The sequence below is a fragment of the Cricetulus griseus genome, chromosome 2, assembly GCF_003668045.3.
Source record: "Cricetulus griseus strain 17A/GY chromosome 2, alternate assembly CriGri-PICRH-1.0, whole genome shotgun sequence".
Lineage (NCBI taxonomy): Eukaryota > Metazoa > Chordata > Mammalia > Rodentia > Cricetidae > Cricetulus > Cricetulus griseus.
The window spans coordinates 301,831,327-301,854,177 of NC_048595.1; the positions used below are offsets into that span (position 1 = coordinate 301,831,327).

General features: G+C 39.5%; 1 protein-coding gene and 1 pseudogene across 1 annotated transcript in view; both read right to left on the reverse strand.

Moving 5' to 3' along the window:
- Adgrv1 (adhesion G protein-coupled receptor V1) overlaps positions 1-22,851 on the reverse strand; it is a 509,614-nt gene that overhangs the window by 275,430 nt on the left and 211,333 nt on the right. Inside the window, exons 79-82 of the mRNA XM_035440478.1 lie at positions 21,710-21,959; positions 21,047-21,186; positions 18,393-18,553; positions 11,706-11,806 (exon numbers count right to left, since the gene is read on the reverse strand). Coding sequence (XP_035296369.1) covers positions 11,706-11,806; positions 18,393-18,553; positions 21,047-21,186; positions 21,710-21,959 — 652 coding nt within the window. The remainder of the gene's footprint in view (positions 1-11,705; positions 11,807-18,392; positions 18,554-21,046; positions 21,187-21,709; positions 21,960-22,851) is intronic.
- LOC100766014 lies at positions 4,984-5,719 on the reverse strand (annotated as a pseudogene).

Consider the following 22,851-nt stretch of genomic DNA (forward strand, 5'->3'; position numbering starts at 1 on the left):
CTGGACCTGAGAGCCTTGAACAGCAAAGGTGCCCTTTGTCCTTGCTGCTCACCAGCTTGCTCAGGGCACACAGGGCAATGTGATTCTAAGATAAAAGTTCCAAAGATAGAACTAGATGTTTTTTCCCAGGAATACCTGCCAATGCCATGAAAGTCTGCTGGCTGTGTGTCATATCACACTGGAAGTGACCATTCCCACGTGTTCTTGCCATTTAATCATCTTCTTGTAGATAAATGAGAAAAACACAACTTGGCACTGAAGGAAAATACATCCTTTCTGATAACTACTAGAAAGATAAATCTTAACTCAAAATTATGTGATATTCTGAGAAACACAATTTTCTATATTAATAGTAGGCACATTACTATGTAATTATGGAAACATGCTTCTATGTTTTAAAGTAACTGATGTTTTGCCAAGGACAGGTAGAAAGAAGCTTTCTGACTCTAACTTACAAATGCATCCACTCCAATTTTGAATACAAGGGACAAAAGACAAAGCCAGGAACCCACAAATGTGTATTTGCTATGGTGCAAACATGCTGGAGCTCAGCGAAAGAAAGCCTTGAAAGTGTTTCTTAGTTTTTACCTATCCCCAACTATGCAACATTGACTTGTTTTGGGTGAAAACATATCTTCTACTGCCACCTGCTGGCATATTATGGTCAATGATACTCCAAGACATTAGAAAGACACTGCCTTTTTTTGACTTTTTAACTAAATTTTTTTCAAAAAATATACATTGACCATTTTTCCCGTCTCCTCCTTCCCACCTCCTTACCCTTCAATCAATACAAGAACAATATATGGATTCTTGTGTATCTTCCTCCAGTTCTGGATAAAATAAATATATAGTGAATTGGTAATACAATATTCTATATGTTTCTAAAAACAGAAAACAACCAAACTTAAGCACATTTTTTTCTGACATCCTGATTCACAAATACATTGTTCTATACCACTCCAAAATGAAGTCAAGAGGGATGAGACAGTTCAGATGGTTGTGTTTTGCCTAGGATGCAACTTCCATAAACCATCATGGAAACACGGGTCTTTAATCTCATCATGCTACAGATGGAGGCAGGAAGAGCAGAAGTTCAAGGTCATCCTCAGCCACACAGCAAGTTCAGGGCAGGCATGCTACAGGAGATCCCTCCCCCTACCCCTCCCCTCCCCCCTCCTCCTCCCTCTCTCTCTCTCTCTCTCTCTTCTCTCTCTCTCTCTCTCTCACACACACACACACACACACACACACACACACACACACACACACACACACACACACACATCAACTAAAGTCCTGAAGAGGAAAGGTCTTGGCCATGACTGTCTACCCAGTATTCACAACCACAACTCTTACGGGTAACTGGAGACATTTCACTCATTTATCAAGAACCATAGGCAAGGACAATTGATTTTTTCTTCTTTTGTTTTTTTCTCCAGTTACTTTATGCTCTAATGATGTCTATTTCACAAGGATGGAGGATCCATGAGAGAACCATGGCTGGAATTGCAATGACCCCAATAATGCAATTCTACAACTTGTACTACAAACCCTTCAAAATTTGGAATGTGTAGAAGCCAGTGTTTCTCTAAGTCATCTCCATTTCTCATTTTGGAGAGTCTGAAAACTTGGAAAAGTCCTAGATTTAGAGCTGGAAAGATAGATTAGCAGTTAAGAGCGCCTGTTGCCCTTGCAGAGGACCAAGTTCTGTTCCCAGCACTCATGCTGGGTGACTCACGGTAGCCCATAAATTCAGTTCCACAGAGTGCAATAGCTTCTTCTCTCTGCTGGACCCCTCGTTCACACAAACATCTTCCCCTGCATTCACAATACTATTAAGAATAAAAGAAATATTTTTAAAAATGAAAATAGATTCTTCTCTCATATAACACATCCAGACCACAGTTTCCCCTCCCTCTACTCCTCTCAACTCCCTTCCTGACACCTCCTCTTTCCCTCAGATCCACTCCCCCTCCCCCTCCCTTCAGAAAAGAGCAGTACTCCAAGAGACAGCAACCAAACATGACTAAACAAGATACAATAAAACGAGGTGAAAGCCCTCATACTGAGACTGGACAAGGCAACTCAACAGGAGGAAGAGTCCCAAAAGCAGGAAAAACACTAAGCAAACAGCCATAATGTATACGCAGAGGGCCCCTGCAAGCCCTATGCTTGCCATTTCAGTGAGCTAAAATTAAAACAAATCTTTAAAAAGTTATTGCCTTGCTAAGTGAGAAAAACATTCACTTTAAGTTACAGAGTGTTTAAAATCCAAGTAGCTAGCCAATATGCTGAGAAGACATTAGTTCTCTGAAAACTATACCACTTCTATACTGTATGACTTCTGATGTGAAATAACTAAAACATATCCTGGGCAAAAAAATAAGCTACTGAATCATATTCTTTTAGTTATTTTGTGCCACAAGTCATTCCTTACATAATTTTCATGCGGTATTGCTTTATATATTCTAAAAATATTTTGGAAATGTATGCACTTGACTGATCCTTTCCTTCCAAATCAGTGTAAAGCCCAGTGTGAATCAGTAGACAATAGTGTAAAGCCCAATGTGAAGTAGGCAATAGTATCAAGATCAGTGTGAATCAGCAGGTAATTGTGTAAAGCCTAGTAGGTAATAGTGTAAAGCCCAATGAAGCAACAGGCAATAGTGTAAAGCCCAGTGTGAAGCAGCAGGCAATAGTGTAAAGCCCAGTGTGAAGCAGAAGGCAATAGTGTAAAGCCCAGTGTGAAGCAGAAGGCAATAGTGTAAAGCCCAGTGTGAAGCAGAAGGCAATAGTGTAATGCCCAGTGTGAAGCAGAAGGCAATAGTGTAATGCCCAGTGTGAAGCAGAAGGCAATCGTATAAAGCACAATGAAGCAGTAGGCAATGTTCTACCACAGAGATTCTGGTTTCTTTTTCTCATCCCCAGACAGCAGCATAGTTGTCTGCTAGCATGCTGGAGAAATGTCTATAATAATATGGTGCTATAATTAACTCTTATATAAATGCTGCTGCCAAAAAAACACCAAAATGCGTGGTGAGTACAGCTAAGCAAACTCTAATTACGGTAGGCGGGTTCTCTACTGTGTTAGATACAAGAAACCAAGGCAAGATCAGACAGTTACGACCAGATCCTCGGTAATGTAAATAGCCTTGTCAATTCAATGCACTTTCCCCATTTGGAAACAGCCGCTACTTTCTATAATCTATAGGTATTTAAAAACATAATTCAGAGTCCCACCCGATCCCCCTCAGGTGAGAGGTGAGCATGGGCCCCTGTCTCAGGCCAGATTTCCACTTGCCCTCTGTGAGATCTCCTGGCCTGGGGACTGCTGGCAGGTTGACTTGCCCCAGGCAGATCAAGCCATCCAGAGTCTGCTGACATCTCTGTGTTTGTCCTGCTTACACCCACCAGGAGAGGGAGTGCCTCAGACCTGCCTGTACCCATCATGAGACCCATCAGAATATTAGACCTGCTGGCACCCACCGGAAATTAACCTTGGACCCATACCCACCCGCAGAGGAAGAGACCCTACCTGCACCCACTGGAAGAAAGAATGGGAAGACGACAATATATGAACATATTCAACAACAGAAAAGCCAATGTAACACCACCAGAGTCTAGGGACTCTATACCAGCAAAACCTGAACATCCCAACACAGATGAAGCAGATGAGAATGACTTCATGGAGATGATACAGACTCTAAAAGCAGAAAAGAGAAAATCCTTTAAAGAAATGGAAGAAAAAAACAAACAAAAAAATTCAAGAAATGGAGGAAAAGACAAAAAATTGCAAGAAACATTTCAAACAGGTTTGCAGGCTGAAAATAAAATAAAAAGAGACAATAAAAAAAACACGGTCTGAGGGAATGCTGGAATTAGAAAAAATGGGTAAATGATCAGGAACTACAGATGCACACATAACCAACAGAATACAAGAGATGGAAGAGAGAATCTCAGACATTGAAGATACACTAAGAGAAATACATTCATCGACCAAAGAAAAAAATTTTTTATTGCACCTCACTCCTTTATTATACTGATCTGGAAAGAGATTTAGTAGTTAAGCCCAAACGAGTTCTGGACCCACATGGTAGGGCCAAGCGGCTGGAACATGATTCAGACAGTGAAAGACAAAACCTGGACATGATCAAGGAGTACTGCACCTCTACAAAGCAAGGCAGAGGTGACCTAACACCCAGCCCAAAGCATTCCTGCCCCTTGAGGACAAGGAGTTTATCCCATCTGGTATGGCGAATGGCTTATTTTCTGGTGACCACATGGAACTATTTCAATTACCACTAGAAACAGCAGAGGGACTTTTTTTCTGCTGATAAATACACATGCAACCTTTCCCTTTTTTTTTTTTTTTTTTTTTTTTTTTTTTTTTTTTTTTTTTTTTTTTTTTTTTTTAAAGTAAATGTAACAACACAGATTTGACAGGATTGATCCCAACCTTCTGGGGCCAGTAGCTCCTTTAGGGTCAGAGAGGAAAGTAGTTTGTTTACATTGTCATGTAAGTTACTTTCACCTTCCACTGGAATGTCTACCGCCCCAAGTTAGCTAACTGCTGAAGAGTGCAGGACAGACACCATGGACAAAAAACTTGGCTGCTGCTTCTCACTGGTTATACCACTGCATGGTTCCTCCCTGACCTCTTCCTAAAGCAGAGCCTTAGTAAACACAGGACTAAGAAAAACTAATTACTACCTCTCAACTCTCCTGGGAAGATGAGCTGCTGTCCCTGGATGTGGACCAAGAACCTGCACCCCAGAGGTGTTTTCCTGACTAGGTTCTATGAAGGGAGTGGGTGCAGGGGATTAAATACTAAATAAAAATGGGAGCCATGAGTCCCCGTCTGCAACTACAACTTAAACTTAAGATCCTAAAGATGCAGTCAGTGTGGTAGATGTGGGGGAAGGGTGCAGGAGGCATAAACAGGCAGGGAGGGTACTGGGGCAGGAGTCTGCCTGCTGGCCTTCACTTCTTGACCTTGCCCTGAGCTTCCATGGCTTTCTGCATGGTCTCTTCATCTCCCAAGAACTGCATGGGTTTGACAGGCTTCAAGTTCTTGTCCAATTCATAGACAATGGGAATGCCAGTTGGCAGGTTCAGCTTTATGATAGCCTCTTCTGAGAGCTTCCCCCCACCCCAGATGCTTGACCATGCCCTGAAGGCTGTTGCCATGAGATGCAATCAGGACTCTCTTCCCCTCCTGGGGGACAATTTCTTCATTCCAGAAGGGCAGTGCTCTGTCAATAGTGTCCTTGAGGCTCTCACAGGAGGGTAGCTGGTCCTCAGTAAGGTCTGTATACCTGTGATCCTTACTGATGTTGCTGTAAAGGGATGATCAGGCTCCATTGGAAGTGGTGGGACATCGTAAGATCTTTACCTGCGCCTCACCATGCTTAGCAGCAGTTTCTGCTTTATTGAGACCAGTCAGCCCCCCCATAGTGGCTCACCAGGTCCTGACCACTGGCAGCCACATCTGGTCAGTGGCATCCAAGACTGTCCAGAGGGTCCGGATTGCTCTCTTCTGCGCAGAGGTGAAGCCGATGTCAAATTCATAGCCAGCATCTCGAAATGCCTGTTAGCCATGCTTCACCTCCTCGTGGCCTGCCGGGCTCAGATTGGCTTCTAACCAGCCTCTGAAGCAGTTTTCTAGGTTCCAGGCACTCTTGCTGTGCCAGATCAGCACTATCTTGTAGGCGGCCATGGTGACAGGCAGGAGGATTCGGCAGAGACTCCCAAAGAAAATCTTAAGTCCAAAACAATCCCTAACACAAAATATTTGGGAAATATGGGACACCATGAAAAGGTCAAGCCTAAGAATAATAGGTATAGAAGAAAGGGAAAGGGACAAGATCTCCTGAGCTAATTGGGAGCATGGGGGGAGTGGAGAGGGAGCTGGAAGAAAGAGAAGGGAGAAGAGGAGGGGAGAGGAGGACATGAAGGAGCAGGAAGATTGAGACGGGAAATATTGAGGAGAGCAAGAACAGAGATACCACATTAGAGAGTGCCATTATAGGTTTAATGAGAATTCTGGCACTAGGGAAATCTCCAGAGAGCTACAAATTTGACCCCAACTAACTAAGCATAATGGAGAGACTACCTTAAATGCCCTTCCCCTATAATGAGATTGATGACTACCTTATATACCATCCTAGAGCCTTCATCCAGTAGCTGATGGACTCAGAAGCAGACACCTACAGCTAAACACTGGGCTGAACTCTGGAATCCAATTGCAGAAAGGGAGGAGTGATGATCAAAGAGTTCAGGACCAGGCTGAGAAACCCACAGAAACAGCTGACCTGAACAAGGGGTTGCTCCTGGCCCCCAGAATGATAGCTGGGAAACCAGCATAGGACTGTTCCAGACCCCATGAATGAGAATGTCAGTTTGGAGGTCTGGGCAATCTATGGGGCTCCTGGTAGTGGAGCATATTTATCCCTAGTACACTAATGGAATTTGGAAGCCCACTACACATAGAGGGATACTCTGTCAGCCTAGACACATGGGGGAGGGTCTAAGCCCTGATCCAAATGATATGACTGATTTGTAGATCCCACATGGAAGGCCTCACTCTCTCTGGAGAGCAGAAAGGGTTTAGGATAGGGGGTCAGTGGGGAGCAGGGGAGGAGGGGAGAGAGAGAGAACTGGGATTGACATGTAAAAGAAACTTGTTTCTAATTTAAAATTGGTCTAATTACAATTATAAATTTTAAAAAAAATTAAAAAGTTAAAAAGCTAAAGGAAATGGACAATTTTCTGGATAATATCACTTACCAAAATTAAAGCAAGAACAGATAAGCAATTTAAAAATACCTATAACCCCTAAAAATAGAAGCAGTTATCAAAAGTCTCACAAATAACAAAAGCCCAGGGTCAGATGGTTTCAGTGCAGAATTTTACCAGAAATTCAAAGAAGAGATAATACCAATACACCTCAAATTGTTCCAAACAATAAAAGCAGAAGGGTCATTGCCAAACTCTTTTTTACAAGGCTATAATTACCTTGGTACCCAAGCCACACAAAGACACAACTAAAAAAGAGAACTACAATATCCCTCATGAATATTGATGCAAAAATACTCAATAAAATACTGGCAAATCCAATCCAAGAACACATCACAGAAATTATCTGCCATGATTAAACAGGCTTCATCCAAGGGATGCAGGGATGCTTCAACATAAAAAAAATCTATCAATGTAATCTACCAATATGAACAAACTAAAAACGAAAAACCACATGGTCATCTCATTAGATACTGTTGGACTTTTGACAAAATCCAACACCCCTTCATGATAAAGGTCTTGGAGAGGTCAGGGATAACAGGAACATTTCTAAACATAATAAAAGCAATATACAGCAAACCAATATCCAACATCAAACTAAATGGAGAGAAACTCAATGCAATTCCTCTAAAATCAGAAACAAAGACAAGACTGTCCACTCTCTCTATACCTCTTCAATATTGTCCTTGAAGTTCTAACTAGAGCAATAAGACAACAAAAGGAGATTAAGGGAATACAAATCGGAAAGGAAGAAGTCAAACTCTCACTATTTGCAGATGAATGATAGTCTATATAAGTGACCCGAAAAACTCTACTAGAGAACTCCTACAGCTGATAAACACCTTCAGCAAAGTGGCAGGATACAAGATTAACTAAATCAGTAGCCCTATTATATACAGATGATAAATGGGCTGAGAAAGAAATCAGAGAAACATCACCCTTTACAATAGCCACAAACAACATAAAATATATTGGGATAATGCTAACCAACCAAATGAAGACCTGCATAGCAAGAACTATGAGTTTTAAAAAAATTAAAGAAGATATCAGAAAATGGAAAGATCTCCCATGCTCTTGAATAATCAACACAGTAAAAATGGCAATCTTGCCAAAAACAATCTACAGATTCAATGCAATCCCTATCAAAATACTGGTACAATTCTTCACAGACCTTGAAAGAATAATACTCAACTTTACAATTAAAAATAAAAGACCCAGGATAGCCAAAAACAACCCTATACAGTAAAGGAACTTCCAGAGGCATCACCATCCCTGACTTCAAGCTCTATTACAGAGCTATAGTAATAAAAAACAGTTTGGTATTGACACAAAAATGACAGGTAGACCAATGGAATTGAATTGAAAACCCTGATATTAACCCACATATCTACTAACACCTGATTTTTGACAAAGAAGCTAAAATTCTACAATGGAATAAAGAAAGCATCTTCAACAAATGGTGCTGGCATAACTGGATGCTGGTGTGTCATAGACTGCAGATTGATCCATATCTATGGTCATACACAAAACTTAAGACCAAATGGATCAAAAACCTCAAAGTGGGAAGTGTCTTTGAACAAACTGCTCAGGAGACTGCTCCATGAACATAACACCAGTAGCACAAACAGAGATCAACAATTAATAAATGGGACCTCCTGAAACTGAGAAGCTTCTATAAGACAAAGGACACAGTCAATAAGACAAAATGGCAGCCCACAGAGTAGGAAAAGATCTTCACCAAACCCACATCTGACAGAAGGCTGATTTCCAAAGAATATAAGGAACTCAAGAAGCTAGTCACCAAAACACCAAAGAATTCAATTAAAAAGTAGGGTACAGAACTAAACAGATGTTTCTCAATAGATGAATCCAAAATGGCTGAAAGATACTTGAGAATGTGCTCAACATCCTTAGCCACCAGGGAAATACAAATCAAGACAACTCTGAGATTCCATCTTACTCCTGTCAGAAAGGCTAAAATCAAAAACATAAATGATAGTTTATGCTGTAGAGGATGTGGAAAAAGGGGAACACTCCTCCACTGCTTGTGGGAGTGCAAACTTGTACAGCCACTTTGGAAATCAGTATGGAGACTCCTCAGGAAAATGGGAATCAGTGTACCACAAGATCTAGCAATTCCACTCTTAGGCATATACCCAAAAGATGCACATTCATACAACAAGGACATCTGTTCAACCAAGTTCAAAGCAGCATTATTTGCAATAGCCAGAACCTGGAAGCAAGCTAGATTCCCCTCAACTGAAGAATGGATAAAGAAAATATGGTACCTTTACACAATGAAGTACTACTCAGCAGGAAAAAAAATGAAATCTTGAAATTCACAGCCAAAGGGATGGAACTAGAAGAAACAAACTTGAGTGAGGTAACCCAGTCACAAAAAGACAAACATGGTATGTACTCAGTCATACATGGATTTTAGACATAGAGCAATGATTACCAGCCTACAATCTACACCACCAGAGAAGCTAGGAAACAAGGAGGACCCTAAGAGAGACATACATGGTCCTCTGGAGAAGGGGAAAGGGACAAAAGCTCCTGAGCAAATTGGGAGCATGGGAGGAGTGGAGAGGGATTTAAGAGAAAGAGAAGGGGAGAAGAAGAGGGAAGAGGAGGACATGAGGCAGCAGGAAGTTTGAGTCGGGGGAAGAATAGAGGAGAGCAAGAAAAGAGATACTATAATTGATGGAGCCATTATAGGTTTAAAGAGAAATCTGGCACTAGGGAAATGTCCAGAGATCTATAAAGATGACCCCAACTAACAATCTAAGCAATAATGGAGAGGCTACCTTAAACGCCCTTCCCTGATAATGAGACTGATGACTACATTATATGCCATCCTAGAGCCTTCATCCAGTAGCTGATGGAAGCAGAAGCAGACACCCACAGCTAAACACAGAGCTGAACTCTGGAATCCAGTTGCAGAGAGGGAGGAGCATAGTCCTGCCCCAACTTAATGTGCCAGACTTGGTCAACTCCCATGGGAGCCCTTACCCATTGGGAGGTGTGAATTTGGGGTGGACTGGAATAGAAACAAGGGGGGCAGGATAAGGAATGGGAGGGAGAACTTTGGTTGGAATGTAAAAAGAAGTTTACAAAATTAAATAAAAGAAGAATCTCAGAAACAGTATTTTACAGAACAATATTCTAAAATTTCATTCATAAGGATGTTGTGAAGAGTTGGGGTTAAATTATTTCAGCCTTGGGGTAGACATGATTGTACATTATTTCCATCCATTTGTACACCATTCACTTCCTTTATACATAGGCAATGTGAATGGACTCATGCCCTCTGTGAAGATGTCTATGACCTTTGCAAAACAATAAATTAAGCCTTATTTGTGGCATTCACAGAGTCATTTGCAAATAATCTACATTCTTATGTAACACTGAATTACAGATATTTATGTAGAATCTGCCAGTCTCTACAATGACAAACCGCTCTTCTATAGAATACAGTTTACACCATAAGGATAGAAAAGGTATTTAATTTCATCCTTCCACCAGCCTTTGTGCTTTAAGTGATGCTTTTAGGTGCATGTTTTAAGTGGAATGCCAATGACTACTTTTGTCTTTCTTTTTTCACCTACCATAGAAAAAATGAACTATTTTTCATGAGACAGTGTTCTTCCAAACAACATTCCACTGTGCTAAATGAAAACAAATGAGGATTGTACAAACATTTTACTGTGTATATGTATCTTTGTGTGTGTGTGTACATGCTTTATCAATGAGCTGTGTGTTTGAGTGTGTGTGTGTGTGTGTGTGTGTGTGTGTGTGTGTGTGTGTGTATGAATGTATGTATGTGTGTGTACATGTTTTATCAATGAGATATCCCCTTGCCCCTGGTACTAGATGTCTTAATGCTCTTCATATAAAGAAATTTATAGGGTATAGTTGTGTAAACAGATAAAACAACATACATTAATATCAGTATATATGAAATAGTAATATACTTAGCATACATTAAAACTAACACTAGAATGTTTCATACAGAAGCTATTTTCTTGTAAGAAATAATAGTCAGGTATTTCTCCATATAAAGAAGTTTACAAATCACTTCTATTAGACTTTCCCTTTGCAGCAGATGGAAAATGTTACAGAAAACCAATCTAAATGAATTTTAGAGCCCAGACCCAATGGGTACATCTACAACAAAACCTCTGTATTTAAGGTTCAAAGATCATCATAGCTGATAATGTTGGGGATACTGTGAGAACCAGAAAACTGGGGTGTTTTCTATGAGATTGTGTCTCTGAGAAATGTCAGAAGTGACCCCATAAAGTCTCACTAATATCATTGCATAAGCATTTGCTGAACAAGAATGACACCACACTGGTAGACATGCTAATGTGGATGAGGGAAGGTTCATGAAGCCTCAACATTACACAAAAAACTACAGATAACTAAGGAGCATTTGAGAACATAAGAACCAGCCTTTACCAGAGACGATAGCACCGACTGTCCAATACCAAATGGTCAGCCTTGAAAACAAACATACATACATACATACATACATACATACATACATACATACATATGAAAACATATGTATATTCTGTATATATGTATATGTATATATTGAAATAAGAGGCCATGAAGCCATAAATTTGACAGAGAGCAAAGAGGAAAGATTGGAAAGATTGGACAGAGGAAAGGGAATGGGAAATGAGGCAATTGTATTATCATCTCAAAAAATAAAACAAATAATTTTTAAATACACATATTGGACCCAATATTATCATTTTTTTATGCTTCCCTTATTTTCCATATTGCTCCAAAACAAAAGCAAACAGCTAAGTTGGAAAAAAAAAACTATTTCGTACAAAGATCATCAGAAAGGAGACAGGACATCTCATGATGAATCACAAGTGACATCTCTCCCCTACCTGTGTTCCTAAGCTGGCTGCCATCATGTGAGTCAGAAGTTTAGCTGCAAACATCGAACTCCTGGCACAGAACATGTGTGAAACAACAGCCAAGCAAAGACCTGTGGAAACAAAAGATTCCACATGAGGTTTCATAATCCACAAAGAGATTATGTGTACAGAACAAAAAATCTCTGGGACAGTTAAGCACAAAAGCTCAACCTCTATACAGCATAACATAATACCTCTGGGAAAGATTATGCTGAAATTCCAACATATTCCATTTTTCGTGATAGTAGATACCATCTTCACATTTATCAATTAACACAAGGATAACTAATTTTCCAATTATTTACAAGTTGTCTGCCAGGTAAAAAGGAAGTATCATAAATAAATATCATCAATAGTTTTTTTGGGTTTTTTTGTTTGTTTGTTTGGTTGGTTTTTCGAGACAGGGTTTCTCTGTGTAGCTTTGGAGCCTATCCTGGCACTCACTCTGGAGACCAGGCTGGCCTCAAACTCATAGAGATCCACCTGCCTCTACCTCCTGAGTGCTGGGATTAAAGGTGTGTGCCACCAATGCCCAGCAACATTAATAGTTTTAATAAGCATTTTATTTTAATAAGCATCTTATTTTCTAAGTTGGTATTAGTCAACTTGACTGTTTAAGGAATGGTTTTCTGTCCTATTTATTTTTTTTTTAGAGTGAATATCTTAGGTAAGCAAAAATATTTAGAAAGGTGACCAGAACCTTTTAGACGTAAGACCAGGAATGACCTCCAAAGCTGATGTTCACAATTCACCATTCTTGGCCAACAGAAGCATAGACATGGCTACTGCAGTGGTAGCGAAGAACTTTCAGCTAGCCCTCTGCTGCTGCATGTCAAAACCAGGACAATTTTTTTCTGTTCATCCACAAAGAAATTAAGTATTTTCATTTCTAGCTGGCATTATTATCTTTAAACCTGTGTGTCCATTTTGAGATAAATTGCTGTTGGATAGCCCAGGCTGGCCTTGAAACTGCAACCTCTCTGCCTCAGCCTCCTGGGTGCTAGAATTATAGCCATGCACAACTATACCAGAACTTGAAGGCAGAATACTTTAAGAATATTTTCTGCCTTAAAATTTTCAGATATTATAATAAACAGTGACCATTCATTTGTTCACTGGGGCTTTTTACCACACATTTTTGTGCATTGGATTGTTCTGTGTAAGAGTTATTGAAGTATTACAAATGCTGGCATGCGTAGACCACTTAGGCATGTGTTTTCCATATTATTACCTCATTTAATATCAATGCCTTCTTGAGAAACATGAGACATTGCACTGATTTAACATTTTGTTCCCCATTTTATTCTCTTAAGCTGTGTAGTGAGCTTTCAGAGCAAACCACATGTCAGCATAAATGGACTATTCAGTGACTTTTTCCCTCTAATTTGGTAATCAATTCCGAATCATATCCCTGTTCTGCCACCGGAACTTAGCACAATTAAATGGGATCAGCTTAGAAACATGTGACTGGGTATAAAAAGCTTCATTCAAATGCTACCATGGCCCTCGACTGTAGTTCAGGAATCAAATCCAGAGATAGGAAAGCAGACAGGATCGTATTAATGTGTCAGTGTAATGTGCCACAGTTATCTGGCCATACTAGTTAGTTTTATGTCAACTTGACACAAGTCAGTGTCATCCAGGAAGAGGGAACCACAACTGAGAAAATGTCTCCATCAGCTTGGACTGGAAGCAAGTTTGTGGGTGCATTTTCTTGATTAAGACTGATGTGGGAGGGCGGTCTCACTATGAGGAGGACCACCCCTGAGCAGGTTGTCCTGGGTCATACAGAAAAGCAAACTGAGTGAGCAATGGAAAACCAAGCCAGTAAACACATTCTTCCATGGCCTGTGCTTGATCATGCCTCTCGCTGCGGCTTTGAGCTCCTGCCCTGACTTTCATTCATGAAGGACTCGAGCTGTGAGCTGAAATTGAGACATTCCTCTCCAAGTTGCTTTAGATCAGTGTTTTAATACAGCAATAAGAAGCTAACTAGAACACTGGTTCATTCTTCATCAAAAGGAGAATTCTGATAAGAATCTTAAGCAAATCGTACTCTTAACTAGGCAAAGCCATCTGGCTTTGGACAGGATATAGAATACTTAAGCTTTAAAGAAATAAATATTTTAGTTAGGCAGTTTCTAAATCACTACATACAAATTTAAGTACCCAAAGTACTATACACCAATATCCAAATTTAGGAAAATAAAGTTTCCTCAGACTAGAAAAAGAGTGCTTATGTTCAGTATATATACTTAATGTTTACAAGGAAATATTTTTAATTGCAGTTCTTTAGCTCAAATTCCTCACTATAAATATTCAAATCACAAAACATAGAATGTATAATGATAGAACTTCTAAAATAAAGTATAACAACTCCATATATTACCTAAATATGCACTCTACAGTCTTTACAATTTTATTTGTTAGCAATTCTATAGAGAAACAATCTGCTGAATAATATTCCTTTTTTTCTAGCCCTATATGGATTACAGGTTGAGCTGGAAGAGAAAGAACCCTCACTTAATCCACTGGCACAAATGATTGTCTATACATTTAAGAGAGAAGGAAGATTCGTTGCTCTTCATAATATAACAACATTGATAGCATGTGATGGCTAGGGCACAGTCCAGAAGCATATATATATATATATATACATATATATATATATATATATCTTCTGTACATATACAATTCTGGACTAGTTACATGAATATAAATACATGTGATGTTTGTATATGAGAAGGAAGAGCCAGGAGACATTGTTGTTCTTCAGCATATTTTACAGGTGGAAAATACTCCCGTGTAACTGCAATTTAGCCCCATACAAGACAAATGTTAGTAAATTTTCTACAAATTTTTCTTTAAGATATTTATGAAGTTTGCATTTTAAGGTATCAGTTTATCACTCTATTTATACCTGCTTCCTATTTATATAAAGCCAAATGAAATCAGCTTAGTGTTACTTCATTACGAATTCAAGTATTAGCTCTTTAACTTAGTTTTTTTCTTCTTTTTCTACCTCATGCTACCTGTGATTGTAGGGTTTTCTACTGTTTTGTTATAAACAGCTGAATTCATACTTCTTTCAGTTTTCCCTCCACGAAATGTGCTTTTGTTAGTGCTCCTAATAAGCTAAGGGTGGGGAGAAAAAGCAGTCAACCCTGAAAGGCTTCCCAGTAGGAACAAATGTCAGCATGAGGCACCTTGGAACATATAACACCATGTGTTAGGGGTTGGGTTATGTTGCCAGAGAGATAAGAGCCTTGGCAATTAAGGAGTTGATCCTGAACATGACAACTACTAGCCCATGGAAGTTGTTTAAATTTAAATTTTCATGAGTTAAATTAAATAGAACTTAAATTTCAGTCATATTCCAAGGATGCTTGCCCACACATAGCCAGTATCTCACATATTAGACAGGATGAAGTATTGTCACCATCACAGAAAGCCATACTGCACAGAACTGATGATTCTTCCTGAGTGACGAAAGAATACACTGTATTTCAAAAGAATTTGTACCCAAGTGACTATGATAATATGGTTGGAAAGGAGAAAGTTGGCACATTGCAACAAAGCACATCTGGTCTGAAACACTGTGTGCTACTTATTTCTTCAGCAAGAAATAGGACGGCCCAGTCCCTGCCAAATAAAACTCCTTTGCTGCCATTGCTAGAGAAACCCAACATCTTTATGTGGTGCACATCCATTCTAGGGCTAAGTGACTTCTTTTGATCTACATATATTCCTTCAAACTCTCCTGAACGCACCTGTGCTCGGGTTTAAAGCCTCCATTCCTGAGGCCCTGCCTCTCTGCCCCACTCCCCACACACAGACTTGTGTGTGCCAGAGGGGCTTCATCATGACTTTTGTTACTACCACAACCTTCTCAGGGTTAGCTGGTTCTTATTACTTTGAAAACCTATCAGCATTTCAACTTACAGGTGGGGAAAAAAGGCACTACTTGAAATTTTTGCCATTTTATAAATGATTTACAAGAGAATGATGGTCCTCAAATATTTTATTAACTTTCTTAACCTGTAAGGCTTACATTTAGCTGCTTACAAATTATTATTGATGATGAAATGACATTGTATGTGCATTTACACACAGTATTCTATTTTAAGTAGATACGATAATTGGCTAATTAATAAAGAACACTTTAGTTTGGGTAATGTGTTAAAGGATTTCTTCATGAAAAGGAAGTGACACCAGTATGAGAACAGACCCACCTCTAATAGTGTAAAACCACTTCCACCACAGGAAGCTGAGCTACAAACATCAAAATGACTGATTTCATTCTCTTAAGTTAAAATGGAAAGGAGCTACACAATGAAGGTAACAGGTTGTCTTTAAGGTTCTAAGACTTTAAAATCTTTGTTAAGAGTCAAAGTCAGGTCTTGTCCTTAAGATATAGGGTAGCTAGGAGTTTCCCCAGGTCCACTCACCCCCCACTCAGGGATGAACCCAGGGCTGTTCAGATGGCTCCAATTACAGCCCCAAAGACATCAGTCCAGAACAGATGTCCTCTGTACCGTGGGACTGATAGAAGCCGGGGCCGGGCAGTGGGCACACACCTTAAGCCTTGCTGATCTTATTAGTAATTAGATTATGTCACGTCACCTGAAGCCATCTTAATTTACAGCTCTCCCAAGTCATCCCTGCTGGGGAATGCACACAGCCCTCTTTCATTGTTTTTCTCTTTTACTTTAAGGAATTGCCTCAGATTCATTTTCTGGTATTTGGCAAACCTGGGAACATTCAGGTATGTCTCCTTTCCTTTATTCTTTGTAAACTGAGGGTTTCTAAGCCTTTCCTTCACCCATTTCTCAAACTATATCATCTAGAACAGCAAACAGGCCAGCAAGCTGGAGCTGCCACAGACATCCTGGAAATTATTGTGACTAAAATTTACAGAGGCCAGCTCCCATGAATATGTACATTATTACCCTCATGGAAAAGACTAGTTAACTGTCATAAAATCAGAGCTATTCCATTTGGTCTGAACCAAACTACACATTATATATGTAAGAAACAAAAAGCTGTTTTTTTCAATTATTGAAGGCCCATCAGAGGAATGGACATTGGTTCTCTCCTGAAAAGATAACCAAGGCAAAAAGACAGAGTTGAGAGTCCTTAGTTATAAAATATTTTGAGTAAAGAGGAAATAAAATCTTCTATATCAACTTCTAGAAGATTTCGAATGACCAATAACTCTCCTAGGATGTGCTTTATGGTTCTATCACTTCTACATGAAATCAGAGACACCATGCTTTAACTTTTAAAACTCTCCAGTTTGATTGCAATGTTTGTATAAAGTAGGTCACAACAGCACTTGGATTTGTTTGTAAAATAATATCCAGATTTTTATTTCAATATGGTAACCTTTTATTCCATTATTCTATGAAACTTCTTTGCACATAAAATATACCACCATTGAAGTGTAACAAGTCTTCCTCTGATTTTGAAAAAATATCCACCTCAAAGAATGTACTAGATAAGAAATGTCATCCATTTTTTATGAAAGATGTTATTAAGAAGTGGAGATTCTTAACTCTTCCTAAGACTCATAATTCAGATACCTTAAGGAAAAATGGTGACTATGTAAAATTAAATTATATTGAAAATATTTAACAACCAGCACCAAGAATCATAATTAGTTACTTGAGTCTGTCTCCAGAAAGAGTTTCCACTGGATGCGGATTGCTAGGTGGATTGTCAGTACAATGCATTTAAAAAGACAACCCCTCACAATAACAGACAAATCCTCACTAAAGCAAAGTATCAGATGTGTGTGAGTTCATACTTACCAGCCTGACATGCAGATACGATTTGTGGTCATACACTGGGGGTAGGAATTCTGTAGAATACTGACACATACAATCAGAAATTTATGCTGGTTCCCACTAGCCAATGACAGAATCAGGACTTACTTGGACTAAGGCAGTCTGGGTGCAAAGTTATTTTTATAGTCATTCTCCCATATCGAGTTATCTATATAGCACATTGTTCCTAGAAACAATGGAGGGGTTTAGAGGGTAAAATAGTAGGCAGTAAGAGTGGAGGTAAGGTGTGCAGAAGTAGGGTAAGGTTTCCTCATACTTCTCACCACAACAGTACAGCACAGGAGAATGTCTACAGTTATGTTGTACATAAACAATTTGACAAACATTAATAGCATCCAAGTTCCTGTCACTGAAATAAAAGAGGGACTAAACATGTTGAGTAGAAGATAATTTTTAGCATAGGGGTTGGTATGCTTAGAGTACCAAGGTTGTAGACTACTTAGTTATTAACTGATTCAGTAGAATATTTATTTTAATGAAAACAGAAAATCTTTGTATGTATTGATTTATGTCATCCCAATATTCTAATTGGAAAGCCTAAGTTTGAAAGCACAGTACACCACGAGTGGTTCCCTCCCATTTTTTAGCCTCTACCTCATGCTGTATCATGTTCTTCTTGAAAACATGGACTCTTCTGAAAGGAAGTTCTGAGTTGACCCTCCATAAATACCTGCTGTATGTATTAATGGTTAAGACAATTCGAAAATGACAAGCCATAGTACGCTCATATCTTACACACACAAAAGAACTATGGGAAAGTTTCGTTCTCACACATATTTACAACTCACAACTTGAAAGCCCTACCACTGACCTGAGATGCATATAAACCCAGAGGAGAAAAAAGCTCCATTGTATGATGACAAGTTGTCAGTCTGGGCGTAGACAGCATACACAGACATGTGTGAACAGGCACATTCCACGTAGTCCGAAGTATCCTCCACCACTTTGCAAAACTGGCTGTCAGACAACCAGCTAGAACAAAACACAATAGCCACTGTTCTTTCAATAATATTTCAAAAAGATGTTCAGATTGTTTTAAATAACCAGCTGAAATTAAGTGTTCTTTACTCAAGACTTAAGCAGAATACATTTTCCAGAAGAAACACTGGAGGGAACATCTTGTCCAGGACATGACCCAACAGTTTCCATCAAGACACCTTAATAAGCGGTATAAATACCAACCTCACCTGCCAGAGCATTTGCTGCATCAAAGAAATTAGCCTTCTCAGCAACAGTGTAGCAACCTTACCCATCCTAAAGCAAATTTGCTCTTTCCTGTCATTCAAAAATCCCACAGATCAACATAACCATGACATGTGTGGATCCCCACAAATCAGCACAGCTGCCTCAGTCAGGGCTTCTATTGCTACAACAAAACACCACGACCAAAAAGCAAGTTGGGGAGAAAAGGGTTTATTCAGGTTACACTTCCATATAGCTTTGATTACCAAAGGAAGCCAGGACAGGAACTCAAATGGGGCAGGAACCTGGAGACAGGAGCTGATGCAGAGGCCATGGAGGGGAGCTGTTTACTGGTTCACTCCCCATGACTTTTTCAGCCTGCTTTCTTATAGAACCCAGGACTAGACCAGGGATGACACCACCCATAATGGGCTTGACCCTCCCCCACTGATCACTAATTAAGAAAATGCCTTAAAGCTGGATCTTATGGAGGCTCCGTCCTCTCTCATGACTCTAGCTTGTGTCAAATCAAGATAAAACCACCTAGTACAATAGCCACTGTGTATAGGGCTAACCTCTTCTCTTACTTTCAAAAGTCTTGAATTTTGCAGCACACCACACGGATGACTTGTGTGCTGTGGTGGTTTGAATGAGAGTGACCGGCATAAGCTCATATATGTGCACGCTCTGAAAGGATTAGGAGGTATTCCCTTATTGAAAGAGATGTGGTCTGGTTGGAAGAGATGTTGTCACCATGAGTGGCTTTGAAGTTTAAAAAGCCCACGCCAGACCCAGTCTCACATACTCTCTCTCTGCCTGCATCTTACAGATAAGATACAAGCTCCCAGCTCCAGCTCCAGCATCATGCTTGTCTGCCTGCCTCCAGCTATGCTCCCTGGCATGACAGCCAGGGATTCCAACCCTCTGAAACTGTAAGCAGGCCCCAAATTAAATGCTTTTTTTTTATATAAGTTGCCTTGGTCATGGTGTTTCATCATAGCAATAAACCAGTAACTAATGCATGTGCTTTCCTGTGATTTCTTTCACAGCTTTTCTTTTCTTTTTTTTTTTTATTTTGAGTCACATATCATAAATACATTTTTCAAGGAACTTCAAGCATTTCTTTCAATGAAGTTCATCTCATTAGGAGTCAATCAGTAGCTACTTCTTGAACCTCTTCCTTTCAGTAATCTTGATTCCATTACTTTTCTACTGACATAAAACTTCCCAATTCAAAGTGAAAAGTTCATCTTGAAATTTACATTATTCATTAAATATTAAAGATTAGAGATTATTTATGAATTATTATACTTTGACTTTCAATGGAGTAAACTGTTAAACACACTGTTTATTTTACTAGTGTTTATCTAATCCACTGAACGCTAATACAGCACACATGGCTATTTACCCCATGATTACATTCCTGACAACGTGCCATGGCTCACTGTCACTGCTCAGCATTGTATCGCATATTACCAATATGAGAAAGATCAGAGTTCAAAATCTGAGTAGTTTCAGTAAAGTGTATCACTTCTGCATAAGCTTCAAGTATAAAATTACAAGTTGAACCATCACGTATAGAGAACCTTCTGTGTCAGATTTAAGATCCAGCATCACACATTGCATGTTTCTGTTCAAAACCTTTTATTGAGAAGAAAGAGAGACTAACCCAAAAAGATTAGTTGGTTTCCCTGACAGGCTAAAATTCCACAATAAACAAAATCTCGTGTCTGACAGACAGTAGACCCTGTCTCCCAACACAACCAGACCCTATAGCACAGACTTGAGTGATAGTAACTTTCTCAGGAACCTAAGTCAAGAGGCCAAAGAGACTCAAAGAAGCACTGAATCTCTTGTTTCTACTGTGTCTGGATTTAATCCCCAACGGGCTCTGAGTCACCTGTGAACAAGACTTCTTAAACCCTACTGATCCCTCTAAAAATAAGCCAGGCTCCTGAACCACAGGTGGCAGGCTTGTAGGAAGGAGTTTCCTTTCATGTGTAACAAATTAACTGATAACTTCAGAAAACTCATCTAACCTGAGAATAACTCAAGCTACACATGTGCGAATAGCTATAATAAAGAACATCATACTTCACACACAACCAGCAGGTCCCCATTGGATTGATGCTGGACTATTTTTGTGACTGATTTACCTTACAGTAGAGACTGTTCCTCAGTCTGAAGTCTTACTCAGGCTACCATCTATGTTCAAGGCAAGTAGGTGCAATGTTTCTGGATGGGAGACACATAACACTTTTCTTAGGATTTATCAGTCCATACCTGACAGCGGCCTGATTCCAGAGGAGACAGAGAGATGTATGAGGAACAATTCTAGGCTCAGCTGCATAAATCCTATAGAGAACCTCATTGTTGTTAGGCAGGGGTTGTGCACTCTGACCTTTCACATTCAGGGACAGCACCTAGAATGTCAAAGAAACAACATTTAATGGTCATTTTCCAATTAGTGATATGACTGAGTCTCCCAGTTGGAACTGGATGTCATTTTTCTAATACCTAATACCTATTGTGTTTTCTTCAGTACCATCAGCTGGTTTACTTACTGAAGGCAATGGACTGGCTTCGTACTGTCCCAGTTCAACTCCACTGCACTCACTTTCAGTCTTTAGCTGACAATGCTCACTGTAAGTATCACTAGTTAACCTACTGGAAAGGTAGGTACATGCCAAGATATTATAGTAGGGAAAGATGTAGTTTTATACTTTGTCCATATACATACATACATACTCCACAAAACATGAAGGAAACATTTGCATTTCCAACTTCATTTGAAGGCAAAAATACTACAAATGGCATACAGAGAGAATAATTTTCATGCAACTCCTGGGTAAGCACCTGAAGAGCCAGCTAAGCTAATGTGTTCTGGATTTGTCTGGTAAAGGAAAACTGTGATAAAATACCACATCATTTTAAATGAGAGATTACCTTGTCTTTCAGGGCAGGAAGGTTGTTCCCTGCTATGAACCACTGCTGGCTGCTGTATTCCACAAACTGGACTAATGCACATGCCTTTTTCCCATCCAGCATTTCTGCATCAGGAACATCCAATAACCTCTCCGGAATTTGAATGTAATCACCTTCCTTTCCTTCAAACTTGTGTCCATTGATTTGCTGAGGGTACCAGTAAAGAGCCAGTATTGACAAATATGGGCAACTGTCAAGGATGGTTTTGCTTCTACAAGAGAAAAAAGTCTGTGTTGAATTGGCAGGTATTTGTATCAACACATCCAATTGTATTTACTTAAACATTTACATTGAGGATTTTTCTCTTCATGTAGAACAATGGCACTACTAATCCCAACACTAAATCACCATCTGCTTTAGGTTTCCCAGTGATGCTTCCATCTTTCCAATCCCTTTGCTTGATCTTTCTGGTAACCTAAAACAGGAGTATCTGGAAGCTGTTATATGCTATCACAATATAATCTGTGGCTTAGTTTTTACTCTTTTGTGTTAGTCACAGGCTGTGGTAGAACAGGCTGAAGAAATGGGATTCCCACTAGAGTGGGCCTTTTTTATTTAGGATTGTAAAGCACATGCATCAATAGCTGTGTTTTCATCTCAGATGTACCTCATACCTTTCAGGTACACCAGAGCCTTCTAATATCATCATACAGCCCATAGGAAGACAGATCTGAATAGTGGTTTTGATGATTCTGTCACTTCTATTTTTTCACACTTCTTAGGGATAATAAGATCCTATGCTCAGCTGAATTGCTTCCAAACCTCAGTGTGAGTTGGACTTGGTTTAAAGTACAGGTGACATTCCAGTTTCAGTAATGCAAAATCCCTTATATAAGGAGCATACTCATGGCTCAAGGAATGTGAATCTGTAACTGTTTCCCCCAAAATTAGTAGTGAGTTGTTCCTGGAATCATCCATCACCTTTGTAATAGTGAGAAGATCCAAGATAAAGTAAATATGAAACCTGCTTTCAACAGTGGAGAGACTACTAAGATACTGTGAGATGTATCTGTCCAATGTTAAAGGTTCTACCAGCCACAATGTAGTTAGTGGATCAAAATGATACCTTGCTAAGACCTGTACCATGAGAACTAGATCAGATA